The sequence below is a fragment of the Diadema antillarum genome, unplaced genomic scaffold (assembly GCF_040938485.1).
Source record: "Diadema antillarum isolate AM-2024a unplaced genomic scaffold, OU_Dant_1.0 seq00001879_RagTag, whole genome shotgun sequence".
NCBI lineage: Eukaryota > Metazoa > Echinodermata > Echinoidea > Diadematoida > Diadematidae > Diadema > Diadema antillarum.
In genome coordinates this window covers 317115-344626 of record NW_027272547.1, presented here as the reverse complement: position 1 = coordinate 344626, position 27512 = coordinate 317115, and the positions used below count along the sequence as shown (strand labels likewise).

At 38.0% G+C, this 27512-nt stretch overlaps 1 protein-coding gene across 1 annotated transcript in view; it reads right to left on the bottom strand.

The window, feature by feature from the left end:
- Window positions 1-24387, bottom strand: part of LOC139712949 (uncharacterized) — a gene marked incomplete at its 3' end in the record, with an annotated part of 32532 nt that extends 8145 nt beyond the window's left edge. Inside the window, exons 1-11 of the mRNA XM_071624730.1 lie at window positions 24200-24387; window positions 21303-21458; window positions 20772-20908; window positions 20020-20171; window positions 19041-19229; window positions 16142-16231; window positions 15739-15828; window positions 14097-14219; window positions 13341-13472; window positions 11167-11283; window positions 10572-10681 (exon numbers count right to left, since the gene is read on the bottom strand). Coding sequence (XP_071480831.1) covers window positions 10572-10681; window positions 11167-11283; window positions 13341-13472; window positions 14097-14219; window positions 15739-15828; window positions 16142-16231; window positions 19041-19229; window positions 20020-20171; window positions 20772-20908; window positions 21303-21458; window positions 24200-24360 — 1457 coding nt within the window. The remainder of the gene's footprint in view (window positions 1-10571; window positions 10682-11166; window positions 11284-13340; window positions 13473-14096; window positions 14220-15738; window positions 15829-16141; window positions 16232-19040; window positions 19230-20019; window positions 20172-20771; window positions 20909-21302; window positions 21459-24199) is intronic.
- Window positions 24388-27512: the final 3125 nt, after the last annotated feature.

Sequence of the window (27512 nt, the reverse complement as noted above, 5' to 3'; positions counted from 1 at the left end):
ACTTATGATAATGTTTTTGGCGTAACTTTCACCCTTTCTCTCTCTTTCTCTCTTCAAAATATGTTATGAAATATGAAACATATACGTTATTATATATATATATATGTAATGTTCTTCTGACATATCATATTTTGTAACATCATCATCATTATTATTACATGTATTATAATGACAGTATCATTTGTTGCTATTGGTATCATTACAATTATCATAGATTATCATCATTATCATTAAAACAATAATCATTCTCATAACCATCCACCTGCAAGACGATCTCCATCTGTCCCGTCCCATCGCCAGCTGATCTCCGTCCTCTCTCTCTCGCTGCTGTGTGAAACCCAAAGTTTTGTATAGCTTTGTAGCTTGCTCAATGACTACAGGTCATGAAAGCACGACGTGCGACCGACATTTTCGAATGAGTTTATTGATTTTTGCGAAACTGACGTTTTCGCGTATTTTGTGAATTTGCAACGGAATTATATAGTTTTAAACCTCCTCATGAGGTGTGATCTTCAATGAAGCCCTTTGAAGCCAGTTCTTTCTTTTCCCCAGTGGCACAGATCTATCATGTGAATGTTTCAAGTGACTCTTATGAAAGAGAACACTTAACACGCGTCGCCCTGGATGTTACATGCTAGTATTCTATTTTCACAAATATAATGTGCGCAGTGTCTGCCCTCAAGTATGAAATTTGCCGACAGAACGTATACTTGTAGCTGCCATAAAGTTTAAAAACGTTCACATAAAGAATTCGAACGTTGTATAAAATGGACCTATAAGTAAGGTGAAGCAAGTAAGTATACTTGAAGTTATTTCACCGAGATGCCAAATGCCCGTATAGAGTTTCGTTTAGTAATGTTGCGATCATCCAGGTGACATCAAGAAAAACGTTTTAGGAGCATGGTTCTCAAAATTAATAACATAACCTTCTTCCATGGCAGCATTGTCCATGCGTATATAACTATGTGTGTAACAGTCAGTATACATCATATAGGTCCCGTCATACTTCTCTTTGCCGTCCCCATTTCGATTTCGACCTGTTATCATTACAATTGCTGTGTTATTATCATGTATATTGTTTGTTTTTGTACATTGTTGACAAGGTAAAAAACAACAACTTGTGCTGTTTCTGATGTAATATTCATTTCGAATGTGAGCACGTTTTTGACATGGTGTGCGATTATATTTGCGCGCGTTTGTGTGTTATGTGTGTGTATTGTGTGTGTGTGTGTGGGAGGGGGCGATTGCTGAAGTTGTTTTTGAAATGAGTCTTCTTGAGAAAAAAAGGATAAGTCTAAAGCGAACCTGAGAAACCATGAGAAAATCTCTATCTTAACGAACCATTTTAATTTAGATGACACTGTGTAACAATGGCGATGACACGTTCAAACACCCTCCAAAATCATACCTCCGTTCTTTTGATTGACTCCACATCTTATCATAATAGGCAGCTAGCTTGTAATCTAGCGACCCTCATTATCATACACAAATGCGTATAATACACACCATCGAAAATACTTAAAGCAGTAAACATTATCACTGCCACCATTCCCTTAAACACACACACACACACACACACACACACACACACACACACACACTAACAAACAAACAACAAAATAAAAATTAAAAAAAAACAACAACAACAAACTTGCAATTCTTTAGATGGTACGTACATCAGAGTGAGATATAAACTTGTTATGTTTGGGTGTTGTTTCCTTCTCACTGTTAATGTTTATTTCAGCCTTAACTGGGGGCTTCAGTATATGTTCAACAATAGCTAATTAAAATGTACCGACATAGCAATGCACCTGACATATTGCATTACCTACTTTCTTCTTATCTTGGAACCCCCTCCCCCATCCCCCCATCCCCCCATCCCCAGTTACGGCCGACATAATATACAGTGTCTACAACAAAATCTCGCATAAACTTGTCTCTTCAAAACGCGGCATAAGGTAACGAAAACTGTCTCTTTCCACCTCCCTGTTTTAACTGAATCTGTTTCAGTAACTGACGGGGGGGGGGGGGGGGGGGTTGGCGGAGTTCTTGTCATCTCAAATGTGTTAGCATCACATTCTGTTCTTGAATCTCATTGGCAGTGACTTTTCAAGTTGCAAGGAGTCGGTCATCGGATGATTTGCAGAAGGCGAGTTTATCATTTTCAAAGTGTATATGTCTTTGTGATAACTTCTTGTGCCTTAAATATTATACAAGACCAAGCTGGGGAATTGTTTACTATTATCTTCACGATACAACATTATTTCTCCTTTCTAATTCTTCTTCATTTCAAGATGTTTAGCGCTTAGAAACTTTAGTGATAAGCGCCTTATAAATGATATCTGTTATTATTCTTTTAATTATTATTATTATCATTATTATTATTATTATTATTATTGTCATTATTATTATAATTATTATTATTGTTATTATTATCATTGTTATCATTGTTATTATTGTTATTATTATCATTATTATTATTGTTGTTATTATTGTTATTATCATCATTATTATTATTTTTATTATTATTATTATTGTTATTATTATTATTATTATTATTATTATTATTATTATTATTATTATTGTTATTAATTGTGATGCGCATGTATTTACCTCACCTCATCCGTTTCATTTGCTGCCACTTTCTTTATAATAATCGCCATCCAGTTTGGAATCTTAAGCAAAAGAAATGATTCCTAGCTGGTTTTCCCCTTCGGAGGATCGAGACACCTCCAGAGAACACCTCCGTTTTATCAGCTGCAACAGCGCTAACGAATACAAACTGTATACATTATTCTTCAGTGTTCGGATTGAACCCCTCTTGTGACGTCATTGATAGGACCGCAGAAATCGACCTGGCCTGAATATTATGCTTTCAGAAAGAAGACCCATGTCCGTTCGCATCGCATCGTACGTGTCATCCAAAGAAACCGCCAACCTGGCGAAAACCCACACCGCAAACCCGCACATGTTTATGTCACCACTCGTATATAGGCATTACCATTCTAAATCTCTGCACACTATCTTGTTCGATATTACAAGTCACAAATCTGCCTCTTTCTTTATCAATAAAGAGGACGTGTTTTGTGCTACACGAATACGTAGTAATATGTCTATTTTATTACTTGTAATGTCTCTTGACGGTAAGAAGTGTATGAATTTTTATTTTCATCTGTAGGTTTCTGATTATTTTTGTTATTACATTATCATATTTATTATCATAATTGCTGCATTGTTTTAATCACTAGATTCATATATCTTTAAGTATTGTTGTAACCAATATCAAACTATCATCCTTCCTCGTGAACATCATAACGACGACTTGCCCCTATCACCTACTTCAAGTAATGAGAGACAATAATTTGTAAAACATATTCCTTGACTTCTCTGAAGATGGCAGGTGTATCGGAAAACGTGGCAGAAAATCCTTAGCTGCCAAAGATGACGTCACGATCTTGTCGTCTTTCCATGATGTTTCAAGTTGCTGAGATCGACCTTCGTAGAGAATGCAAAGCTCATCTTCAGATCAGGGCCACTTTTAGTTCACGGGAATAATCTACCAGCTGCTTTTCACAGGTTTCTCTTTTTTTTTTCTTATGCAAACTTAACTCCCTCATTATACATGGAGTCCTTGATGTACAAAGAACACACAAAACGTAGCGATAAACGCAATAAAACAAAATTACATTAGTGGGTTTGATTACAGGGTACTATTTTGTCCTCATAAATCATCATTGTTTATTCTGAACTTGTCTGGGTAATGTCTTGTAATGATTTGCCTATTAGCAGTGCACGTCGTCCCCATTACCTTCCCACGTTGCACGAAATGAAAGTAATATGGTATTGTAATGTCTGTCTGTAAAACGAAACATGGTTACCACTACAAGAAAATAGACGAATACATAAAAGTCTGTTATAGCTTAGACTAGATGGGTGGGACTGTTTCAAATGTAATTGATCATTTGATTTTATTACTTTACGTCTATCCATGAGATGAAAATAATTTCTGTTCCACATACCATAAAAACATGCAAACATGCCACTTACGAGGAAAAAGAAAAACATTATACCAGTCACAAAGAACTCGGTGATACACAACACAACAATAACGGCGATACACAATACACGTGTTGGGGTAACACGTTGGCTATAAACGTACACACGTGCATACACAGCAAACATATCGACATCATTTTGATAACAAAGGAAGAAAAAAAAGACGAAATAACAGCGCTAACAATAGCAGGAACGTGAAACTTATAGAATGAATATTAATTTTAGGCTCTGTCTGCGATCTTTTTGAATAATCTCCACCGACATACTGATGTCCATAAAAATTAAAGATGCATAAAAGCTATGACATTAAAATATATTGCACATTCACAGTTTTAATACCAGCAGGACGCATTTACGTTTTTGTTTGTTTATTTGGGTTTTATTTAACATGATGTTTCATGGAAAACTGCAAGTATTCTGGTGGTGAATCTCAAGATCGAACTGACTTGTTGTCGTTTTTTTTTTCACTGACTCAAGGATATAGATATGGCTTGTTTGTGGATAATCTGCGCAATCATGTGCATCTTTTTTTTTAAAGGCGGTCTATTTCTTGACTGCGTTCATTACAAACAATCTGCCAATGGCTTTACGTTATCAGCAATTAATGAAAAAAGAACTGGCTGACCTCAACACAGCAAGAAAAAAAAAAATCCACGATTAGAAAAATACAGATATTCACAAAACAAACAAGCGATGTGCATACATGCAACACATCGCAATCAACTAGACTGTATCGCCCCCTCTACGTCAATCCACGTCCAGGATTATCTAGTTTGGACTCGGGTCAGGAGCAATACGACAAACCTGAGATGCAAAAAGAATGAAATAAAATAAATAACAAAGTGTTTGAATTTTGCATTTCAATTGTCATATAACAATACGCTATATTTCAATTATTGACCCTGTATGGTACAGGCTATACGCAATTAAGGATAAGGCTAATTCAGATTGACAAAGAAATAAAGGAAAGATAATAATTGTAGATACATTATTTTTACGATAGTCTGTAGGCCTATAGGGTTAAAAATAACAATGACTATACATCTAGCCATGTTTCTGCTAAACTACATTTTGTACTAACGTGTTTAACTCTCGACAACCAGTATCTTGCAGCACCCTGTGATAAACTTGTTCAAAATTCCTTCCTGATTAGGCAAATAGCTGTATATCAATTATTTTGATTCAACTTGGTAATTTCAGAATGTTCCTTCAAAAAAGAAAACATCTCTAAGATGTTGTACAAAAGAAGAAGAAGGAGGAGGAGGAGGAAGAGGAGAAAAAGGAAGAAGAATAAGAAAGAGAGGGAGAGAGAAATAGGGAAGATATTCACTCTGGTAACAAAGTATATTCGTCATAAAGAAAAGAGAGGCACGAATAAGGTATAAAATGACTTACTTAACATGATTTTTTTTAAAATCACGCTGACTATGGAATCAGTGAGAATTGAAATTCCGTTTATTACATGATATATCATATGGTATCCCGTGATACTATAAAGACACTGCACACACACACACACACACACACACACACACACACACACATTCATACATGTATCTGTATACATCTGAGATAGATAGATAGATAGATATAGATATTGATAGAAATATATATATATATTGATAGAAATAGATAGATAACTAGGTATAGACAGCGATAGATAGATAGATTAAGAAGTAGATAGATAGATATATAGATATATATATATATAGATAGATAGATAGAGTACCAACCATGATGGGAGATTGTGAGTATCAATGCATTGAGTTTAAGATTGTAATTCATCTGTCTTTGTCAGACTCCAGATAACTATAAGTTACACAACAAGAGAAAAGAGATTGCGAATCTCGTAAAGAGTACCAGAAGTATAGTGGATAAGGCTCTGGGGGTGTTTCATAAAGCTGTTCGTAAAGTTACAAACAACTTACGAGCGACTGGTGATCAGTTCTTGTGCTGAATTATGGAAATTCTGATTAAGTATAGCACATCAGAACTGATCACCAGTCGCTCGTAAGTAGTTCGTAACTATAAGAACAGCTTTATGAAACAGGGCCCTGGACACTCAAATCCCTTGTAATACATAAATACATGAAACCCTTCTAATATCAAAATACAAAGTTTTGTCATTGGGAAAAGAATCATGTGACAAGAAACCATGCGGAACTACATTTTGAATGATAATTACCATTTGAACGACTTGGATTCTTTTCTCCTAAAAAAGAAAAAAAAATGGGTGGATCCCCCCCCCCCCCCTTGTACTTGGAAGAAAACAAAATCTAGCGAAAGTCTCGAAGAAGCCGGTCGCTCGACGTGTTACAGCGCTAGTCTGGCGCCGCACTTTCGGCGCAAGTCTCTGAACCGTTTCGCTTCGTCAAGAAAAAGCACAAAATGAATTGACTGCTCTATTGGTGACGTGTAACCCAATCTTAGGAAAAGTAAAACCTGTATGTGCGAGATAAATCGATCGCATTCTCTGAAGAAGAAAAACAATGGAGGAAATACGAATTTCACCAAAAGTGGTTGAGTTGACATGTCTGACATTGGATTGACTTGACATGACATACAGTGTACCAAAATTATTAACAAGGGTTAATTCTGATTTGTCAAACTGTAAGCAATATGTGTGGCAAGGATATGCATACATTTTACTCATACGGCTATATAATGGGTTTGATTCATGTCGATATCGACATGCAACCATCTCTACGTTTTTCATATGCTGAGGAAAGTTGGGGTGCAGATTGTTTGTTGATTGTCCCCTCTTCGTCACGTATGTAGGCAATAAACTATCAGTAAGATTTGTTTTGTTCGTTTGTTTGTTTTTGTGTGTATGTGTGTATGTGTGTGTGTGTGTGTGTGTGTGTGTGTGTTTAGAATATAGAAGAAAATGTGCATCCAAAAATTCTAGTACACATTTACTGACGCCGCAACCACTTGGATGTGTCTGTGCCATAATTTTGCTACGCTTATGATATATTTTATATATTTACATTCTAAAATCATATCAACTACAGTTTACACTATGTTTGTATTATCAGCATCATATATCAATGAGCAAATGTACAATGATAAAAGATGAATTTGATATGAATATATTCTATTGGTATAACATATTGGTGTTGTTGTTGTTTTCATTCCAGTGTTCCACGTCCTACAAGCTTGGCTTTTTAGTGGAACACTGTTTTCCGTCGTTATGATTACTTACCTTCTTTTTTTTTGCCACCATGACAAAGTGTGCATTTTTTTTTACATTATACAAAAATGTTACATAATTCGTGCATACACTTTATATTGTATTCGAAGCAACTTTCCTTATCAGATGAATGAAAGACAAATCTACAATTTGTGCCGCTTTGAATCATGTTTTCTTTTTCTTTTTTGATGGAAATAGATAAAATATTGAATTGAGTTGAATTGAATTGATGAAATCTACACAATCTAAGATTTGGATGTGATCAATTCAAGGGCAGTCATTCTCTAGTCATAGCTGTCGCTGCCAGCTCTGTGTATTATTTCACACGTTTGCCACACTGCAAAAAGTCCGGTGTTAAATAGTGAACACCGAGCTGGTGTTAAATTATCGGTGCTCATTATTTTATGGTGTTAAATTAACACCTCCGGGTGTCATTTCCAAATATAAAACTGTTCTTTGAAGAGTTTCTTAGTAACTGCACCTCTTGTTGATTTTTAATTTAAACAAGACGATCAAGAATTTTACATTAAAATACTAGACTTTTGAAAAAAATGTGAAAATAAATTTACACCACAGTAACACCAGCTGGTGTGGTCTCTTATTGAAGCTGGACGGGTGTTAAACCATTGATATTAACACCAACAAATATCAAATCAACACCATGTGGTGTCATTTTTTGATTAACACCAGTACAGTGTCAAAATAACACCAGGTACAGTGTCAAATTAACACCACGAAGTGTCAGGAGAACACTTTTCAACATCATCACAGTGCATTTTCTACACCTGTGGGTGTGGTCCTCTATTGAAGTTTGATCGGTGTTAGATTTAACACCCATGGTGTTAAATCTAACACCGATGTTTTTACAGTGTACACTGTTTAATCCCTGTTTGATGCAGGCATGTTTCAGGTAAATATGATCGGCAGATAACAGTCAGCATCACCAGTCCAAACATGAAAGGTAAGCTCACTTATCATTACTTGCATTTGCCGATTTCTTGTCCTATTACAATGCGTATGAGGTCTGACAACTACTTTGCCTTAATATGATTAAGTAGCCCGACTTATCAAATGAATGTTACATGATGATTGATAGAATAAAATGAAACATTTACCACATGTTATCAGTTTGAGCTATGAGGTTGGAGTTATGTTTTTCTGTCTTCATTTTGTTTCTTTTGACTGGCTGTAAGCAGGCATGCAAAACTGTGACCAAGTAGACTGTTGTTAAAAGTATAGAATCATGCGCACGTTGTATCAATTGTATCAAGAAAACCTCAAATTGAGCACATCGACATAGTATAGTCCTCCTATGAACGGTCCACATGCAGTACCTTTAACTTTTTAGGAAAGCAAGTTCCGGGTGGCTTGGAAACTGGAACAGAACCCTTACCATACCCTATCTGTCTCTCTTTCTCTTCCTCTTTTTTTTTTCCTCTACATGAAGGCGGAGAAACCTCTTTATACATGATATCAGCTCTATTGGTTAGATATTCTTTCTTATACATAACGCACATACTCACGCACACAAACACACATTAACCTGTTTTACATTAATATTTAGTATGTTCACATGAGCAATGTTCTTTATTCCGACGGTTTGTTCCTTCGAAGGTTCATTATTCCAAAAACACACACAAATTCCCTATACTATAGATGTTGGTTAATCCGCAAATGAAAAAGCGTTAATCAATCCGAACATTTGTGGCATTATTCTAAAGGTTCGTTTAATTTTGAAAATTGAATAGAGTTCTTTATTCCGAAGGTTCATTAATCCGAAAGTGAAAAGAAAGTACATGCTAATGAACCTTCGGAATTACGAACCTTATTTCATTTCTATATTATTAGCGAACCTTTGGAATAACAAACTTTCTTCTTTTTTTTCAATTCAACGAACCTTCCGAATAATGAACTCTATTTCATTTTCGGATTAACTAACCTTCAAGAATGGTGAACGCACCGTGAACATTCAGTACAATGAACTTTCAAAATAACAAACTGTAACCTGTACATGCATGTGTATGAACTCATGCATGAATTTACACACAAAGTACGTACCATGAACAACAGACTGTTGGGACATCAAAATACTGTATACGCAATCACATTTACTTCAAACTGCAGATTTTAATCAAGATGATTCTGGAATGCATATACAGAAAACTGATACTGGGGAACTTTGTTATAACGAGAATCTGAAAACCATGACAATTACACCTATACACCGTTATAATAGGGTGTATTGTTTTTAACGATATCAGGGTACCAACAAACACAGAGAAAATTGTAAGGATTAGGGACCTGCGAAAACATCTTGATATATACCAGATTCCATTGTACAACTAGTTACTTGTACTTGGATACCTAGATAACTACAGTGTACTTCAGTGTACTTCAAGAGCAGTGGAAAGTGATTGGTTAAGAAACAGTTAATTGTTTACTCCCTTCACGATTGCAAGGGAGACGACATAACATGGGTATACTGTATAAATAAGGTTTTGGCAAGCAAAGTGCTGCTCTGTTTTGTTTTTGTTTCACTCTTGCAATCCGCACGTTCTCGTAAATGCATATGCAAAATTAACAAGCAATAACATTCAGCACACTTCCCCTGAAATTAAAGGTCATGTTGGGAGCAGTGATTCTAAAAATGTTCAAGATAATCTCATTTGAGGCATAATCATAGGTCAGTTGTATTACAAATCATCCTACCTTATAAAATGTTTGCAATTAATCCTAAAATATAAGGAGATATCAGTATTTTTCTCAATAAACCATAACTGTAGACGGTTTAGTCTGCAAACATTTTTATTATAACTATTGTTCACATTTTGCATAATCCTTAACATTGCACAATACTTAACATTGATTATTTGATTGATTCAAATTTTTACAGTGGTTGTTTCTATCCCTAACCCACATTTTAGAACCACTTTAAAGCACTAATGCAGGGGTTATGTTTCATCTGCAAATGGTAAATTATGCCCTTAATATTTAGCTGCCAATCCAAACCTGGACTTTGAAGGGCCAGATGGTGTGTACATAATAAAAGAGAATTAGTGAATGAATTATGTGCAATAGAAAATATAAATGAAAAAGTTATACATGAATGACATGTCACAGAATTAATGGAATGGAAGCTATTACTGTTTAAGATAATCTAAATGGCAAAAAAGGAGGCAATTTAAGGAAGACAGCAAATAGTGTGTATTTTCCATCACCCTTGTAATAAATCGGTGTACTTTTTCATTTCCACTGAAATTCCTCATATAAAGATATCTTGCCTAAATTTGAACCCACAGCAAGACTGTTGCTTTTGGTTTACTTTGCTTTTTCAGCGTAGAAGAGCCCCCACTTCTGATTGCCGGCTTTCACACGCTGAATTTTGCTCTTCCATCCATCCCGCAGCGCTGAGACATCTTCTGCCGAGAAACCCTGAATGGATAAAACACAAAGCAACAGAGAGATGGATTTTTTACAAGACCTTGGAAAAAGGAGGGACCACGCATCACAAAGCAGGTCACTCATTTCACTTAGCTTATCATTGTGACTGAAAATTAGGGATGGCTTGGCTCAAAAGTGGGAGAGAAAGAGCAGTCCCCACATGAATGTGGAGCAACCATGACATTCCAGAGTTTTTGGTGTTTTCTAAGAGTGCAAATTTTGCATCAACTGTACCAAACTCTTTCAAATTTGGCCTGAGGATCTCACGTACCAATAGGGTCCTTCACATTACTTCACATTTGAACCTTAAACATACAGAACAATATTTTGAATATTACTCACAAAACGGTTGTGAAAGAAATAAAAAAGAGCCTGTCACTCAAAAACTACAAGACAAACAATCTTCAAAATCCAGGAAATGGTGCTGGCATCCTTCGGCATCAGAGGGATTGGAGATGTATCTTTTATGTACACACCTCCAGAATATTCTGGCTTCCATCCAGTATCTTGGCCAATTCTTTCTCCAGCATGGCCTGAAATTGCCAGGTCCTGTCTTCCGCCCTCACATTGACGAAGTTCGCCGTCTCAATGAGCTGTGTCGACAAATGTAAAGACGTTTCACTTTCATCTATCACTGCGCCCCTCGTGCGCTTTAATGCTTATATAAATATCAATTTTGTGGCGTTTGGATGCATGCAGAGTACTAGTATCCTTTTATGTCATAAAAATACTCGTTCCCGTATTGCCTTTGAATCAAAATAATTGCCATTTGAGTTTTGGCTGCAGAGGGCAGTTACTACCAGTACACCTGTTTAATCGATTTGACTGGTAACTGGACACATTACAACTTCGTTATTGAACTAAGTGACATCCACACAGTTTTATGATCGATATTGCTCAAGACTATAGTACTTTTACATTGCTTCTGTCGATACATGATTCAATCTGTTTGCTTGTTTCATTTTCCATCTAAGAAGATGGCTGGATAGCCGATATTCAGCGGTACTATAGCTGGTCTTCCATGGGGTCCAGTTGGTTAAGCACCCTGCACTTTGCAATGGATAAATGAAGCAGGATCTTTTACGTTCATGATCTGAGTTGTGACTCTCTCACACACGGGAACTCCATTCTAAGTCTTCTCTAAAAGAGTGTTTTGCCTCTTACTAGAGGGAATGATATAATAACACACAACTTTCCTCAGTTCGACTCGGGAATCGAACCCGGGTCCTTTGGATATGGAGGCAGTACGTACTATAATCCTATGTCGACTAAGCCAAATCACCACCCTTTCAGATACAAACAGGGAGGTATCAATGCCGTAAGCCTTCATTCGTGTTCACACACTTTTGATTCAATTCAATTTCAATTCAAAGTTTATTTCATTTTTCGACAAAACATATGTTACACTTCTTTTGACAACAGAGAATAAGGTAAACAGAACATTATATCGAAAAGAATGTAAAACAATTGAGGAGGACCTTATAGTAATTATACATTGTACATGTAGTAAAAAAAAACAGAAGTGATCGAAATAAAGTACATGTATAACTTTGCTTAAAGTGCGAAAAATGGAGAGACCCACTAAAAAGACAGAGCTTGTATACACCGTGGGCCCCTCTGGAATAATAACATCAATGGAAAGATTAATTGAAGCATCATAAATACAAAAGGAGAGGGGGAAAAAAGAGGAAGAAGTCTGGAAGCCCACTGAGAACTAGATTCACAGATAAATACACTTACTATTATAGACGTGAACAACATAGGACAAGACTAGACAACAAAACAACTGCTGGAGAAAAGGCTGTACGGGACAAAACGGGATGGACAAGACTAACAGACGCGAACAAACATGAAACAAGACTAGACAGCAAAACAACTACTGAAGAAAGGGCTGTACGGGACAAAACAGAATGGAAACGATGAACAAACAGAAGACAAAATAGCAAACGAAAGTGCACAACAGAGACAGCGATCTTCGACAGAAGCGTATCAAGAGAAACAGATAATGGTTGTGGAGGGGAAAAAAGTGATTGTAGCGTCTGAAAGGAGAAAAGCAAGGAAATGAAGGGACGTGAGAACAGGAATAAGACAGACATTCATGTCTTTGACTCTTTTGGCGAAAGCGTAGATAGCAGCAGACATCCAAAAGATTACAATTTATTCTTCAAAGAGGAAAAAGTAAGTCTGTATGTGAGAAAGAAGGCCAAATGGCTAGTTTTGTCCTGGAAAGTCATACGACTGCAATAAAAAGGACTTCAGTCTCCTCTTGAAAGAATGTATGGATGGGGCGTTTTTTATATCATGATTCAGAGAATTCCAATAATTTGGGCCGATATAAATAAGTGTATTTTTAGCAAGAATCGTGCGTAAGAGGGGTAAATGAAATTCATTGGAACGCCTAGTGGGATATTCATGAAATGATTGTTTTTTTAGGAACATTCTCATCTACAGACTTCCTAGCAGCTGGATCCAATGTCATGCATGCATGGCAACCTTATAGTCATACCATGTGAAGCACCTAATACAGAATACAGCATCTATACACATTCAAGTGTTCGGAAACAGTAGTAACACATTATTACATAACATGAATGCTGCCACTGTCTGAAACACACATATCCTTTGCATCAACACACTTCATCACCCTCACCTCTCCATACGTCTTGGGCGTGTACAGTGTGTAACCTCTCTGAGCCACATATGCCTTGAAGTCTTCCCGATGAGGTAGCTCGCCGCAGCAGTAGTCTGAGATCAAGAGCTTACCACCAGGTTTTAACCAGCTCTGCAGTGGACAGACATGCAGCAGACAATACAATTAACTTTGAAGAAGAAATTGACACATGTTTTGATGCAGCCTTAATACAGAAATATGTCAAACAAAATCTATATAATTATCTTGGGCCATAGATTCTATTTTTCCTACTTTTTCATTTTAGACGTTTAAGGATATCAGGAGGTAAAATAATTTTGGGTATTAATACAGAATTAGGCGGGGAGAGAATTCCATGAAAAACAAATAAAATTTACTGTGACTGGGCATGAAACATTATGTACTACAGGAGCAAGGCAATCCTAACAGTTGGACAACTTTGACAAAAGTTGAACAAGTTAAACAAAGAGGAAGGCAGAAAAAGAGAAGACGAGACACAATCACGATACAGAACGGACAGAGTTGAAGCTGGGATGATGCCATGTATGAATGTGATGGAGCCGAGTGGTTGCTATGTTACAGTCCAGTGCCCCACGGTGTGTGGGATGCCTGTCTTGGCTAGTTTACTAAATATACATATTAATGAGATGCAAATAAGTTCTCTCCAAAGGGTGCCAGCACCGGGATAAACACATCATGGTAGGGACATCGTTTGATACTCAGTTGAGGCCCGTGATGGATTTGAACGTGTCTCACCAGAAACTTGCGCAATATCTCAGGCTTGTCCTTCAAGTGCAGGAGGGTGTCTCGGCTGTAGATGACATCGAAGGAACCGTCAGCGTATGCTCTCTTAGTGATGTCACCAATCTCAAACTGGACCTGGTAAGGAAAGAGGATCACAAACAGTACACACAAAACAAAAACCAGAGTTAACACATTAAAAACAACTAGGGTAGTTAACCAATGGAATTAGACTCAATGCTTTTCAACGATAGAAAAGGAAGTCACCCTTCTTTCAACTTTTACGCAACAAAGACTTAAACAAAAGGAGTACAGACATCTCGCCAGGTAAGGGAGCTTGCTAACTTTGGTATGATAACAAGGAAAAGTAGAAATTACGCGGTGCGTAATATATGTCCCCGCCGGAAGTAGCATTTTGTAGCAAAATGTACAATGCAGGTAAAAAATCAAGGTCAAAGGTCAAAGAAGTCAAAGGTCAAAATTCTGTGTAGAGGTTTTGAAGCCCTCATCTAGTGCCATCACATAAAGCAAACGGAAGTGAAATCGGGTTAGAAATGGCGAAGGAGTAGCATTTTGTAGCAAAATGTACAATACAGGTCAAAAATCAAGGTCAAAGGTCAAAATTCTGCGTAGAAATTTTGAAGCCCTCACCTAGTGCCATCACATAAAGCAAACGGAATCGAAATCGGGTTAGAAATGGCGAAGGAGTAGCATTTTGTAGCAAAATGTACAATATAGGTCAAAGGTCAAGGTCAAAGATCACAACTGAAATTCTGTGTAGTAGTTTCAAAGCTCCCATGTAGTGCTATCATATAAAGCAAACAGAATCAAAATTGGCTCATAAATGACAGAGAAGTAGCAAATTGAAGATTTTGATCACACACGGACGCACACACGGACAGACGGACAGACGGACAGACAACACGGACACACACACGTACGGAGCCCGTTTCATAGGCCTCTACTCGAATTCGTTCGGCGGGGACAAATAAAAAGGGGGAATGAAACCCAAATCTGAATGTTCATTGAGTGAATACAGAATTAGTAGTAGAACACATCAGTAAAATTTTAGGAAAATCGGACAATCCATTAAGAATTTAAGAGTTTTTAAATATTCGGTACCTCAATTCAATAGATAAGAAGAGCAATTTGTGATGCCAAACATGGACAAAAACAAAAGAAACTGTAAAAAAATTTCGACAAAATTTCATTTTATGACAAGTACACAATCCTTCCACTTGTTAGTGATCGTTGCTATCATGTTGAGGATAATATCACTCCCCCACCCCCCCCCCCCCCCCTTTGCCTTCTGGAAGACGTATAAAGGCAAGTGCTTATTCATTAAGCTGCAAAAAAGACATTTTTTCTTTTCTTTACATTTCCTTCGTATCGTCGTCCATGTGTGACATCACAAATTTTTGTAGTCTTCTTATCCAGCAAGGGTTTTACCAATTCATAACTTTTGAACGGATTGTTCGATTTTCCTAAAACTTCACCGGTGTGTTCTACTAAGATTTCTGCATTCATTAAATCCACATTATGATTATATTTGGGTTTCATTCTCCTTCTTCTTCCCTAGCATGCACTGCAAGCTACACAGGGACAAATTCTAGGATGGGCATTTGCTGGGTCAGCATTAAATCAAAAGAGCCGTTACCTTTGCTTCCTTTTGGTCTCTAGCTCTGTCCATGGCAACCTCAATCATGTTGCTTGAAAGGTCAATGCCAACGACTTGCACACCATATCTCTACAAAAAGCAGACAACAGACCCGAATGTAAACAAAAAATAACAACAAAATGAATAGAGGCTATAATTATACAACAATTTCCTTATTGAGGTGTGAATTTTCTTCATTTTTTTTCACAAAAAAAAAAGTGGAAAGTGTGTCGGGCCTGCTCCATCACATGGAAGTAAACCAGTGCAATTGTACAATATTTGACAAAAATTGACAAAAGTAAACAAGAAGTGATGAATCTCTTGCCAGATGACAAAATCCCTCTTGCTAATTACTGAATGAGATGCAATGTGTTGGCTGACTCCATGGTCAGTCTTCACTGACCTTAGCCATGTAGAAGTCTCCTCCTCCAATACCACAACCCACATCGAGAACCACCTGGTCTGGTTGAAGGTCCAGCATCTTCAGAAACTCCTTTAGATAAAACACGTAGCAGTCTTAAGGTACATTATTACGGTATACTGTAAAACGAGGAATTTTCGCGTGCATTTCAATTTCGCGAATTTCGCGAGCGCCAAGATTCGCGAAATTAAAATGCACGCGAAAGTCCTTGTTTACACTATATACATTGAACGCCAGTGGCACTTCGCGAAAATTTCATGCCACGAAAAAGGCTGTCGGTTCCAATTTGCGAAAAATTCATGCCACGAATATATCATGTTTTACAGTACCTCTTTGGACTTCAAAAAGTAAACATACACTTTGAGTGACATTGCTGAATTTCTTTCTTTTCATGAGTCTTACGGGAAAACTTCTCGTGGAGACCTGCCTGCGACGATGCGGAGATGTCTCCGAGACGTCTCCGCAACTCAAACGTCTCGGAGCAGTCAGTCCCTATGGCTTCCGGGCGAATAAGATGTCATCTTGTATGGATCCGTCGTCGACGTCGCCATGTGGTCGCCTTTTTTAGTGAGAGCGCAAGCCATTGCTTAAATTGATGAAATTACCTATTTTTATTTCATTTATCTATTAGTTGGTTAATTATTCATTCATTAATTCGCTCATTCCTTTATCTACTTTTATTTTGTCTTACATTTATTCATTTATTTATTTATCTATCTATTTAAAAACGTTTATTCTAAACGTTTGTTAAAGGGTTGCGGAGACGTCTCCCAGACGTCGGGAGCATAAGTATCCCTCAAGACGTGGCCACAACTAGGAGACGTCGCGGAGACGTCTCCAAGACCACGTACCTTGAGAGTGGAAAAAATCTCATTAAAAAAAAAATCGAACATCGTCGATACTCCCGCAACTCCCCGGAGAAGCGATTGTCTCCATACAGGAAGCGCTGCGGAGACGTCTCGATCCGCAACTAGTGCGTCTCGAGTCGCCTCTAGGTACTCATTCTTTCTCCAAGCCAATGAGATACCCACTTTAGAGGCAAGGAGTGCTGGCATGGTCAATAAGGTTCGCTGTAACTCCAGCAAATGATTCAAAGTCTCACGGATGCATATTGAGCAGTATACATAATAGCTGCAGGTCTTTCCTTGCAGGCCAAATTTTGTTGTGATTTCAGCAAGATTAGGTATGTGATCCTCGAGACATTATTATGCTCTAGTGCAAATTCTAAGACCTGACTGTGCTTATAATTTGGAAAAAAAATTTGTTGATATTGGCATACTGATAATCGGTAGTTATATACTGTCATCCTCGAAATATGGCATCTGTCTTGATAATGGCAAAATGGTTAAACTTGACAATATTAGTATGCAGAGCAAGGATTGCATGATTTGAATATACGCTGATATTAAACTTTTATAAAGTGTTATAATGCAGATGAAGGAAGATAATGTTCACCCCGTTCAGTTCATCTATATTACACGACATAGTTCTACAAATATCATTAATATGACACTTCCATGGTAGTTTTTGTCAACACAAACATCTAAAAATTTGATGAAAAAAAAAAACCCACAAAAAACTTCTTCTTGGGGAGTAGTATATATCGAATGCAATACTAACTGGAAGTCTGTCTAAAGAGTCGCTGAAATACACTGGGTAGCATTTTTAAATCCACTATTTAGTGTTCTTATCGAAACTTTAGGATCAGGGTGAGAGTACTGGTGAAAAAGGAAGAAGTTAGAGTTACATAAATATATAAATATATGATATATAAATATATGATATATGAATATATGATATTCAAATATGTAATATATAGATATATGATATATACATATATAATATACAAATATATGATATACAAATATGTAATATATAAATATATGATATATAAATATATAATATATAAATATGTAATATATAAATATATGACATACAAATATGTAATATATAAATATACACATGTATGCTGCTCCGTTGGTAAGAAGACGGAGGTGGAAGAGAAACGTCGTTCTTCATTAAATGATGAGCACGATATAAGTTGGTTGCATTCATTTAGAGGTTTGTTTGTTACTGTGTTTGATCGACTATCAGTGCTTCCGTCAGTCATTTCCTGTATGCATGTCCTTATGAAACATATTACAGTTAAGCCCTATATAGCAGCTTGTTCACAACATAGGCCTACATTATGTAGTGCATGTGACAAAGTAAGAAATAATGATATTCCTAATTTCATTCGAAAACACGAATTTCTGACTTTCATGTAGATCATTGTAACTTTTCATATCTTTTTGCGGAGGCGGTTAAAGATCAGTGAGAAACAAAAATGGCAAAAACGTGAAAATGTATACATGTATAGGCCCTACACGATACAGTCTAGTGTGTGATTTACGAAAATATGAATGCGAGAAGTATTCAAAATGAAAAAGAAATGAGAATCACATTTTTAGTATAATTCAGGTATGCGAGAATCCCACAAACCTGGTGTTCTAAAGCGAGACTGTGTTTAGGCAATCGATTGTATGCATCACAATGTATGAACATGCCGAACAGGGGGGGGGGGGGGCATTTAATGAAGCATTTTGTCCGACAACTTGTCGGACAAATTTGCTCTCAGCCAATCAGATACAAGGATTTCATCAGCTTTTAACATTTTGTCAGACGAAATATCTGACAAAATGGTTCATGAAATGTCCCCCTGATCTTTACTTGTACCTCTTCCAAGGTATTCTCGGCAGACATGAGAGAAATAAAGATAGGATCACCTTTTCATTTGAAATCAAGGTGAGGGGACAGACAGGGGGATGGCATATGTTGTTCTTTCTCTTGGCTCCAGATATTGACTAAAGAGTGTCACATTATATTGATTGAACAAAGTCACCTCAGTGGTCTCATGTCCTCCCGTGCTGACGTAGCCTTCACCAAACACCTTCTCGTACCTCAAGATACCGTTGAGGGAGTACTGCTTGTTGTCCAGGAACTGCTGGAAGGAGCTGAAGCCATGTTTGGCATTCCTTTCCTGCTGTTCTCGGTGCCACAACCAGCAGAACTGGTTGGGATTGTTCTTAAGCTGTTACAGGGAAAGAAGACGTCGGAACGATATGTCTCCAGATTGTCTAGTACCTTGGAAACTGTCAAGTGATTGACTTCTCGTGTGTCACAAACTATAAGTTCCATCTATAGTCCAGGGCTACTAACTTGTCACCCAAAATCCTCACGGCAACAGCTCCCCCCCCCCCTTGCAGACATTGTTTCAAACAGGAAAACTGAATGTTGCACTGCATTGCTAGTCCTTGACGATAGTTTAAACGATAGGCCCTTGTACAGCAAGAGGCATGCAGAGTCTGGCACTGAGTACATTCTCTCTACATGCAGAGCTTGATCAGACCAAGAATTGTTGGACATCTCAGGTGGAAAAGCACGGAGAATCAGTTTTAATTGCATAACAACTGTGCGTATAAATACAGTGTATAAGCTGATCAAAATCGAGTGTCTGTTACAGCAACAGATCATTTTGGAAAGACAGCTATCAAATACTTAACAGCGTAAGTCATTCTCTTAGTTTCTGACTTTGAACTTAAAGTATTAATTTTTCCCTTCTAAACAATGTTACGTTAAGAAAAAAAAAACCATGACTGACATACGACTGATACCATAGCCATGTTGACTACCCTTTATGAGTCAAGTCTCGAGTTCAATGGAATGACCGATGATTTAAAAACTTCATCAAGATTAAAAAGCCTTGACAGATAAACTCCACCTTCACGAAACTGTCGTGAAGAAGAATGCATAATTATAACAGAAAAGGACAAAAACCTCCGCGGAAGCTAGCACTGGCATCAATTAAATGGATAGCTAACCTTGAGATAAGATTGCAACCCGCGGCAGAACGTCAACTCAAAGCCTGCTGCTGGACCTCCTTTCTCCTGGATCGAGGTGGCTGACTGGAAGATAGCATTGTATTCCTTGGGGTGGCGGTATTTAGTGGGGTTGAATGATGTTGCCATGTCCCCTGTGGCAAACGGTCCATAATTTCACAGGCACAAGTCAACAACGATTCGTCTTCGTTAATCATACAGCACCAAACCTGCAGAATTCACTTCCATACTTCCAACTAGACACAAGTGCATTGCACAGCTCATGCTTCATTTTATAAAGAGGCTTACATCATTTGCAAGTTACAGCCATAGCATGATACCATGGTAAAAAAAAGTAAATGCTTTCAGTTCATTGGCTTGTGCCACATTATGTTATTGATGCCACAGTAGTTGCAGTTTTAATCCTGTATTACATCTAAAATGAAGAAACTATAAACTCTAAAACAGACACAAACATTTCTTTCGATCAACCCTTGAAATACTAAGAAAAAACATTGTACAATAACATGCAGCGCCAATCCACGGAAATAAGGTTATCAGTTGTTGTTTGCTTTTTGGCTAATCATCTGCGGAAATGTAGTACCGTATATCCTGCAGATAACAAGCTATCAAATATTGTTAAGAATGTAGTAACATGAAAATTACCTTGGTCAAACATGTCATTCACTAATAAGTAAACAAAAATTCAAGGAAGAAGCTACAAGAGGGATTTATTTTTATTTTTTTAGGTGCACCTGACGGACGCAAGCACGACTCTCTGAAAAAGAGTTGACCGCCGTCCTTGAGCCAGCCAAGCAGTCGGATGGAGAGTTTGACCAATTCGTCATCGGACAGGTACATGAACAGCCAGTTGGAAAAGATGACATCATAACTGGTGGGAAGAATACATTTTCATGAGAGTAAAAGACTTTCTTAATGCTACTCTAACTAGGTTCCTGGTACGGTTGAGATCATGACGTAATAGTTTATCCGATTGAAGACCATTTTGTATAATTGCTGTCAAGTTTAGGGTACAACTTTATACTGTTAACTGTGCGCGAGGATTATATGCACATACAGCTTACCTACAACAGTTCCATCCTTTCGAGATAAAAAAAGAGAAAAAAAAAAGTTAGCCTTTCTCTATTCGATTTAGTAGGGCCTACACATTTTGAAAAGTGAAAAAAAAAACTTTCTAAGGAATGACATATGATTTGTGACTACATATCCTAATTAGATAAATTTCAGAGTGCTCAACAAATCTATAAAAAAAAGAGAGATCTCACCTGTTTGGAGGTAACTCAAGAGACATGACATCAGCTTGTATGAAGTCAGCGTTGCCATGGTGCCCATTAATCTTCTTATTCTCCTCAATGAAAGAGGCCATGAAATCCACTGCCGTTACATGTTCACAGACCTTGGCCAGGGCTCCTGTGAAACGCCTGCAATTTTGATAGAATTCATAATCACTTTGGACAATTTTCCACACGGATTTAGGGTAAAATGGTATTCCGAAAATCAAAAGATGGTGCATACAAACAAACCTTACTCCGTTCTCGGATCAAGGAAGCTTTGAAATAATGAAGTGTAACCCCGGACTGTAACCGAATATTTAGTGGCCAGTCATTGTTTTCTCGTTTATACACGGGTGCACGTCTCGAATTTGATATCCACGAATCACACAGCCCACGAGTCACACAGCCCATGAGTTCGACACTGTAAGCAAATAAGGCCCATGAGTCCGACACTAGGCAAATAAGACCCACGAGTTCGACACTAGGCAAACAAGGCCAAGGAGACTGACTGAGACACATTAAGCCCCATGATAACGTCGAACTCGTGGGTCGTATGGCTCGTGGGTGTCGGTCTCGTGGAATAACCCCGATTTTACGGAAAACTAAAATGTTTTATAAATATAATTCAATATATGAATACTTATTTGTTATGATGTTAAATTGCATGTATAAGTCCGCGCAAAACAAACTGACCATTAAAACTAGCCACAGGATAGTTAACCAGCAGATTTCGAACAGCGAATCAGCTCAGGTGTTGCCCCGTGCCCTGATTTGAGTGTGTTTGGATAGAGAGACTGACTGAACCATATAGACATTATCATTTTTGGCTCTCATCGTAACTTGGCCATTATATGATTCACATTACAGTTCATTTGTCTGTGCATTGCACATGCTTGCACAATGAGACATGAAACGGATGAATCTGTTGTCACTCTATGATATGCATAATCATCTCAGCTTAGGCTACGGTCACAACCCCCAAAATCAGCCTGCTCGGCGACCAGTCGGCGAGTCTTTAGCCAAAACCGGTCGGACAACGACCTGTGACCGACCAGTGACCGACCAGGCGCCACTGATTTTTAGGGCATTGGTCGGTCGCCGCTGAAGTTTTAACGCGGAGTTAAAATTTCAGCGGCGACCGACCAGTTTTCACTCGCTGCCCAAAATACGCTCAGTGTCCGAGCGGGAACCGCCCAGGCACTGACCTAATCGAGCGGTCGCTGCCGAGCGATTTAGGGAACAAAAATAATAGAGACAAAAATGACAACAGCACAGAAGAAAACCTAGAGAATAGATCGAGCGGTCGCCGTCGAGCGATTTAGGGACTAAAAAATATGACAGAAGCACTGAAGGAAACCAGAGACTAGATGGAGAAGATAATCTAACGCAATGTGGAAGAAGCAGGGGGAGGGATAAGAGGCAAGGTCAACTCCACCAACATCTCAGCATCTCTACATCTCGGCAACCAACATGAGATACAAGATACAACCAATATGACATACAACCAATACAATATGACATACAACCAATATGATATACAAGCTCTGCTTTTTAGCAGTCCCCTCCATTTCCAGCATTATCGTTTATGCATTTACCACAGTGACGTAACAGTTATTTGTATCTCTGTTGATAATTTACCTATATTTTTCTTACAATGTTATTCTGTTCATCGCATTGTGGTACTGATTTCATGACGTCTGTGTATATGAGCGTTTCTTTGTATTTCTTATTTGTTTGTTGGAAGTGAAATAAATCAACTTGAACTTGACATGGAAGTCAGAGGCAACCACTTTGGGGCAAAATAGATGGAAGCTAAAAGTCAGTGTCGATATGCTGACGTAGTAAAGTATGGTGTGGTTACCTTATCATGCATTAAAGGCCTATTGATTGAAGAAGAAATGAATGATAAGAGATGGGAAAATTAAAATATGGAATTAAAAAGGAATAGAAAAATACTGTAAAATATAGAAGCAAACAAGATATTTTGGAAAATTTTAATCTATTCTAATCTTTCTTCCATCTTGGGTATTCCTCAATTTTGTTTTATTTCATAAGTTCTAGTTATCTGTGGTATCACATAGCTGAGGTTTGTTAGTTGATAATTTAACTCGGATTTTTTGCCTCGAGTTTCATCTTAGATAATTGATTAATTAACATATCACAAATCACATAGGTACATTAATAAACACAGGTAGCTCGTGAGAATTTTCCGGCAGAGACCGGTGGGTGGCCGCCGGTACGCCTACGGGTCACCGGTAGATGACCTATCGATCACCCGTCGGTCGCTGAGCGATTTCGTAAAAATCGGCTGGTGGCCGGTGGGAGATCGTCCAGTTGCCGATGGCGCATCGCTCGGTGACTGCTCGGACTCTGCACCTTGCAGACCCCCATATTTCGCCAAAATTTTACTGAAAATCGATCCGTGACCGACGAGAATTCGACAGGGCACTGCTCGGTCATCGCTAGGGTTTTACAGCCTGCTCAACATCTCCAAAAACTGCTGAGCGGTGCCAAAATTTCAGCAGCGACCGAGCAGGCTACAAATCGGTCGATCGCCGCTCTGAGTTGTGACCGTAGCCTTAAACGTGAGAACATCAGATGTTTCTGTATTCAGCAGTGTGAGATTCTCATACTGCTGAAAACAGATACATTATTTTAGGTCTATTCTTCGAGTGTTTGACATTCTGACTACATGTGCTGCATTGTTGCAACACTGGTGAGTTGTTTATCTGTTTAAATTTCTTTAGCCAAATAACTCAATAACTCAAATTAACTTTTTTGTTTTATAACGGAGTTTTGTTTGATAATACCCATGGGGAAGGGAGTTGTTTTAAGCTGGGGTTTTCTGAGCCTTGCTGCTGCGTGCCTTCTTTAAATCGAACACTGACCCTATTCCTGCCCCGAGCTCCAGGACCCTCTTGCCCTCGAGGTCTGGGAGGAGAGAGAGGACCTCGGGAACTTCATGCTGAGTTAGGACCGCTGCATTGGAGTCCAGCATCATCTCCTCAAGGCTGGCCTTGGTGGAGTGACTGCTCCAGAACTTGGTCATGTTCTCTCTCGAGTCACCGTCTGAGATTGACAGAGACAATGAATAGAAATGGCACAAACGGGGATATTATGTTTGATGGAGGAAATTCTCAAACCCTGATGTATGAATGACTGTCTATTGACATTTAATTAGTGAAATTTTCTTTGATGGCACCATATGTTGCATACCTATATAACCGACTACATACAGGTCCTGCCCCCCTAAAGCAAACAAATCAAAAAAGCTACTCAAGAATTTCGTGACTTTAAACAGAGCACAAGCAGCTGATAACTATTTAACTTTTGTCTAAAACGACTATCGACTGCAAGATTTACAAAGCGTACAAGGAACATATATTAAAAAGTATTGACTGCATGTACAAACGTATCGGCCTGCATAGTAACTCATATGCAGTCTATACTGGTCTAGTCCAGGAATGTCTTTGCATGTGTGAGCCATATTACGTTGGGTTTCCTTCACTAATGCACCCCATGGTATGACAGTGAATATGATATTGTCGTATGTCATTCAACATATGGAAGATCTAAGTTCAGAGAAAAGAATCTGATCCCCTTCCCCCCAAAAAAAAAAATAAGATGGAAAGAAAAGCAAATTGTTAGCACTTTTTAGGAGTTTCAGTGACTCAATTCAATTCACCAACTCCTCCATCACATACACCAAATACATCATATAGCTCTCTAAAAAAATCGAGTGAAAATATTCACTCTTAAAGAAGTAAATACAGAAAAAAGTGAATTTGGAGTGAATTTGGAGTGAAAATTAACATTTTCACTCAAAATTCACTCCAATTTCCCTCTAAATTCACTCTTTTTTTTGTATTCACTCCTTTAAGAGTGAATATTTTCACTCGATTTTCTTTTAGAGAGTACAAAGTATCTGACAAATTATAGTTGTAAAAAATGGTGATTAGTAAAAGTCAAAATACATGTACGAACGAATTTAATATGAGAGAAACGGCTCGCAACGGACAGCCACACATCATGCGTCACACTTTGTGCACATTTTGTGCCTTTTCTTAAAACATAGTCACTGAGTCTAGGATTACAAGAACAAGAACAATACATTGCCATATTCAAAATGCAATCCACGAAAAATCACATAAATTGACGCATGGTCAAACAAACAAACAAACAAACAAACAAAACAACAACCTTCCAAACAAGATAATGCCAGAGACATCATCTATTCTGCAAATTGTTAATGAAGAGCTATCATAGTAACTATATGTTTAGCAAAAGACACACCAGAATGCTATTTCCCGTATACAGGCCGAGGGGAACTTGCATGCTTTCATACAGTGTCTGAATTATTAATCATATAGTAACAGGGAAACATTCGAGTTATACTTCAAACTAATTTTAAACTGGTACGAAATTACCCTTCAAATGCGATATGTACTCTAAATGGGGACCTATGTGGAACCAGTGAATTGAGCAATAGTAGAACACAGTCATCCCCTCGTATACTTAGTAGTTGAAAAGAGGACTTATAAGGAGAATGAAAGGAATGAACAAAAAGAAAGCACATGCTATAACGACAGGTTTTAAGTGACCTCATTAGCTGAACCAACCACACATGAACACCCTTCTTCTTCTTCTTCTTCTCCTTCTTCTTTCAGGTTAGCGACCACAATCAACAAGTTTATTATTCTGTCACTTTTGTAGAGAGGTCGGCAGTGCACTTTGCAGAAAGTTTTTTTTTTATGATAGTTGATAATTGCAAATAAAGAAAACAATTTCAATCAAACTGGAAAAAAGCCCAGCAAAGGATCACACATTATTGTGATGTTTTCTGGATCATTAATTTTAATGATATACTCACTATCACTCGACTGCATCTTGAATAATGAGATCAAAACCGTTGTCCACAAACGCCAAAATTGAATGAATCAGATCAGAGTTCATAATGTTGTCTCTTGCGGCTTGTCAGACAGATTATGCACTTCCGTACATAGAAAATGTCGACCCTGTTTTGGCGGCACGAAACTTCGATTCCAGCTTGTGTTGTCAACTGCCGCCTGTTGTTTGCAATCAACAAACTCCCTGATAAAAAGGCTTCCGGGGACAATTCGTCTTTTGTATGAGCGGAACTTTTCGCGCGAGAAATTATCATTATTCGTCATCATTACTGTCATTATTTTCACTCAGTGTCTGTTACAATACGATGAATTTCGCGGGTTTGAAATTTCGCAGACGTTATTCACAATATTGAGGATGCACGTTACGTCTCATCCCTTCCTCGCAAAATCTTGACCAGCCCGAGCCCCATGCACTAAAAGCACGCCTGTCAACTGACTTATATGTTTTATAGATGAGGATAGTTTTCTTTCACAAAATACATATGTACTAGGTTGGGCATATACTTTCTGTTAGATTAAGGGAAACCAATTAATTTCTTCCAGCGTTGATTTAGAAATCATGAAATATTTGAGTGATGAATCCGTTGTCATTCTTCAGGGACCTTAATAAGTTGGGCCTCTAAGTGGAATATGAGCAGATATATCCCTCTCGCAAATTTCTGAGACTGGTGTGTGAAATATGCTGGTCTGCAGATATGACACAAGGACGAAAAACTCTGAATCTTTCCTGTATTTGATAACATTACAAATATATTAACACGGGTGTCTATGGAGAATCTTTTAAACAGCTTGCCGCTACCATGACTTTGAGTCTTTGACAGCACATAGGGCCTACTACTGGTAAAGGGTACCTGGTCCACGTCAAATACCATAGTAAATTCCTCCACGTTACAGAACTACAGCGAACTATACAAATAACATAAGTTATAATCCTTGGAATATACCTACCTTGAGATCAAAGACACAAGATAATATTAAAGAATACAAGAGAGAAAAAAATCGCGCGCTTGTATTTTCGTGCTAGTTTCATCTTGCACGAAATGCGCAGAATGTTTTCCCACAAGGAATTTTCCACACTCCGAAAATGTCCACTTTTACAGACCCTGCTATCTACGCAGCTAAACCCTCAGACCATGCAGCTGCCTCGGACCTTTGCGTATGCTTGACATTGACTCCACGGGTGTCGTGCAGTGTGAAATAAAACTCTCGTATGGCAGACGGGTCTGCTATCCTTCCACATTGCTGCCTTTCTCCGCGAATGACGAGAAAATCAGCGGTGAACAAAAAATAAAGT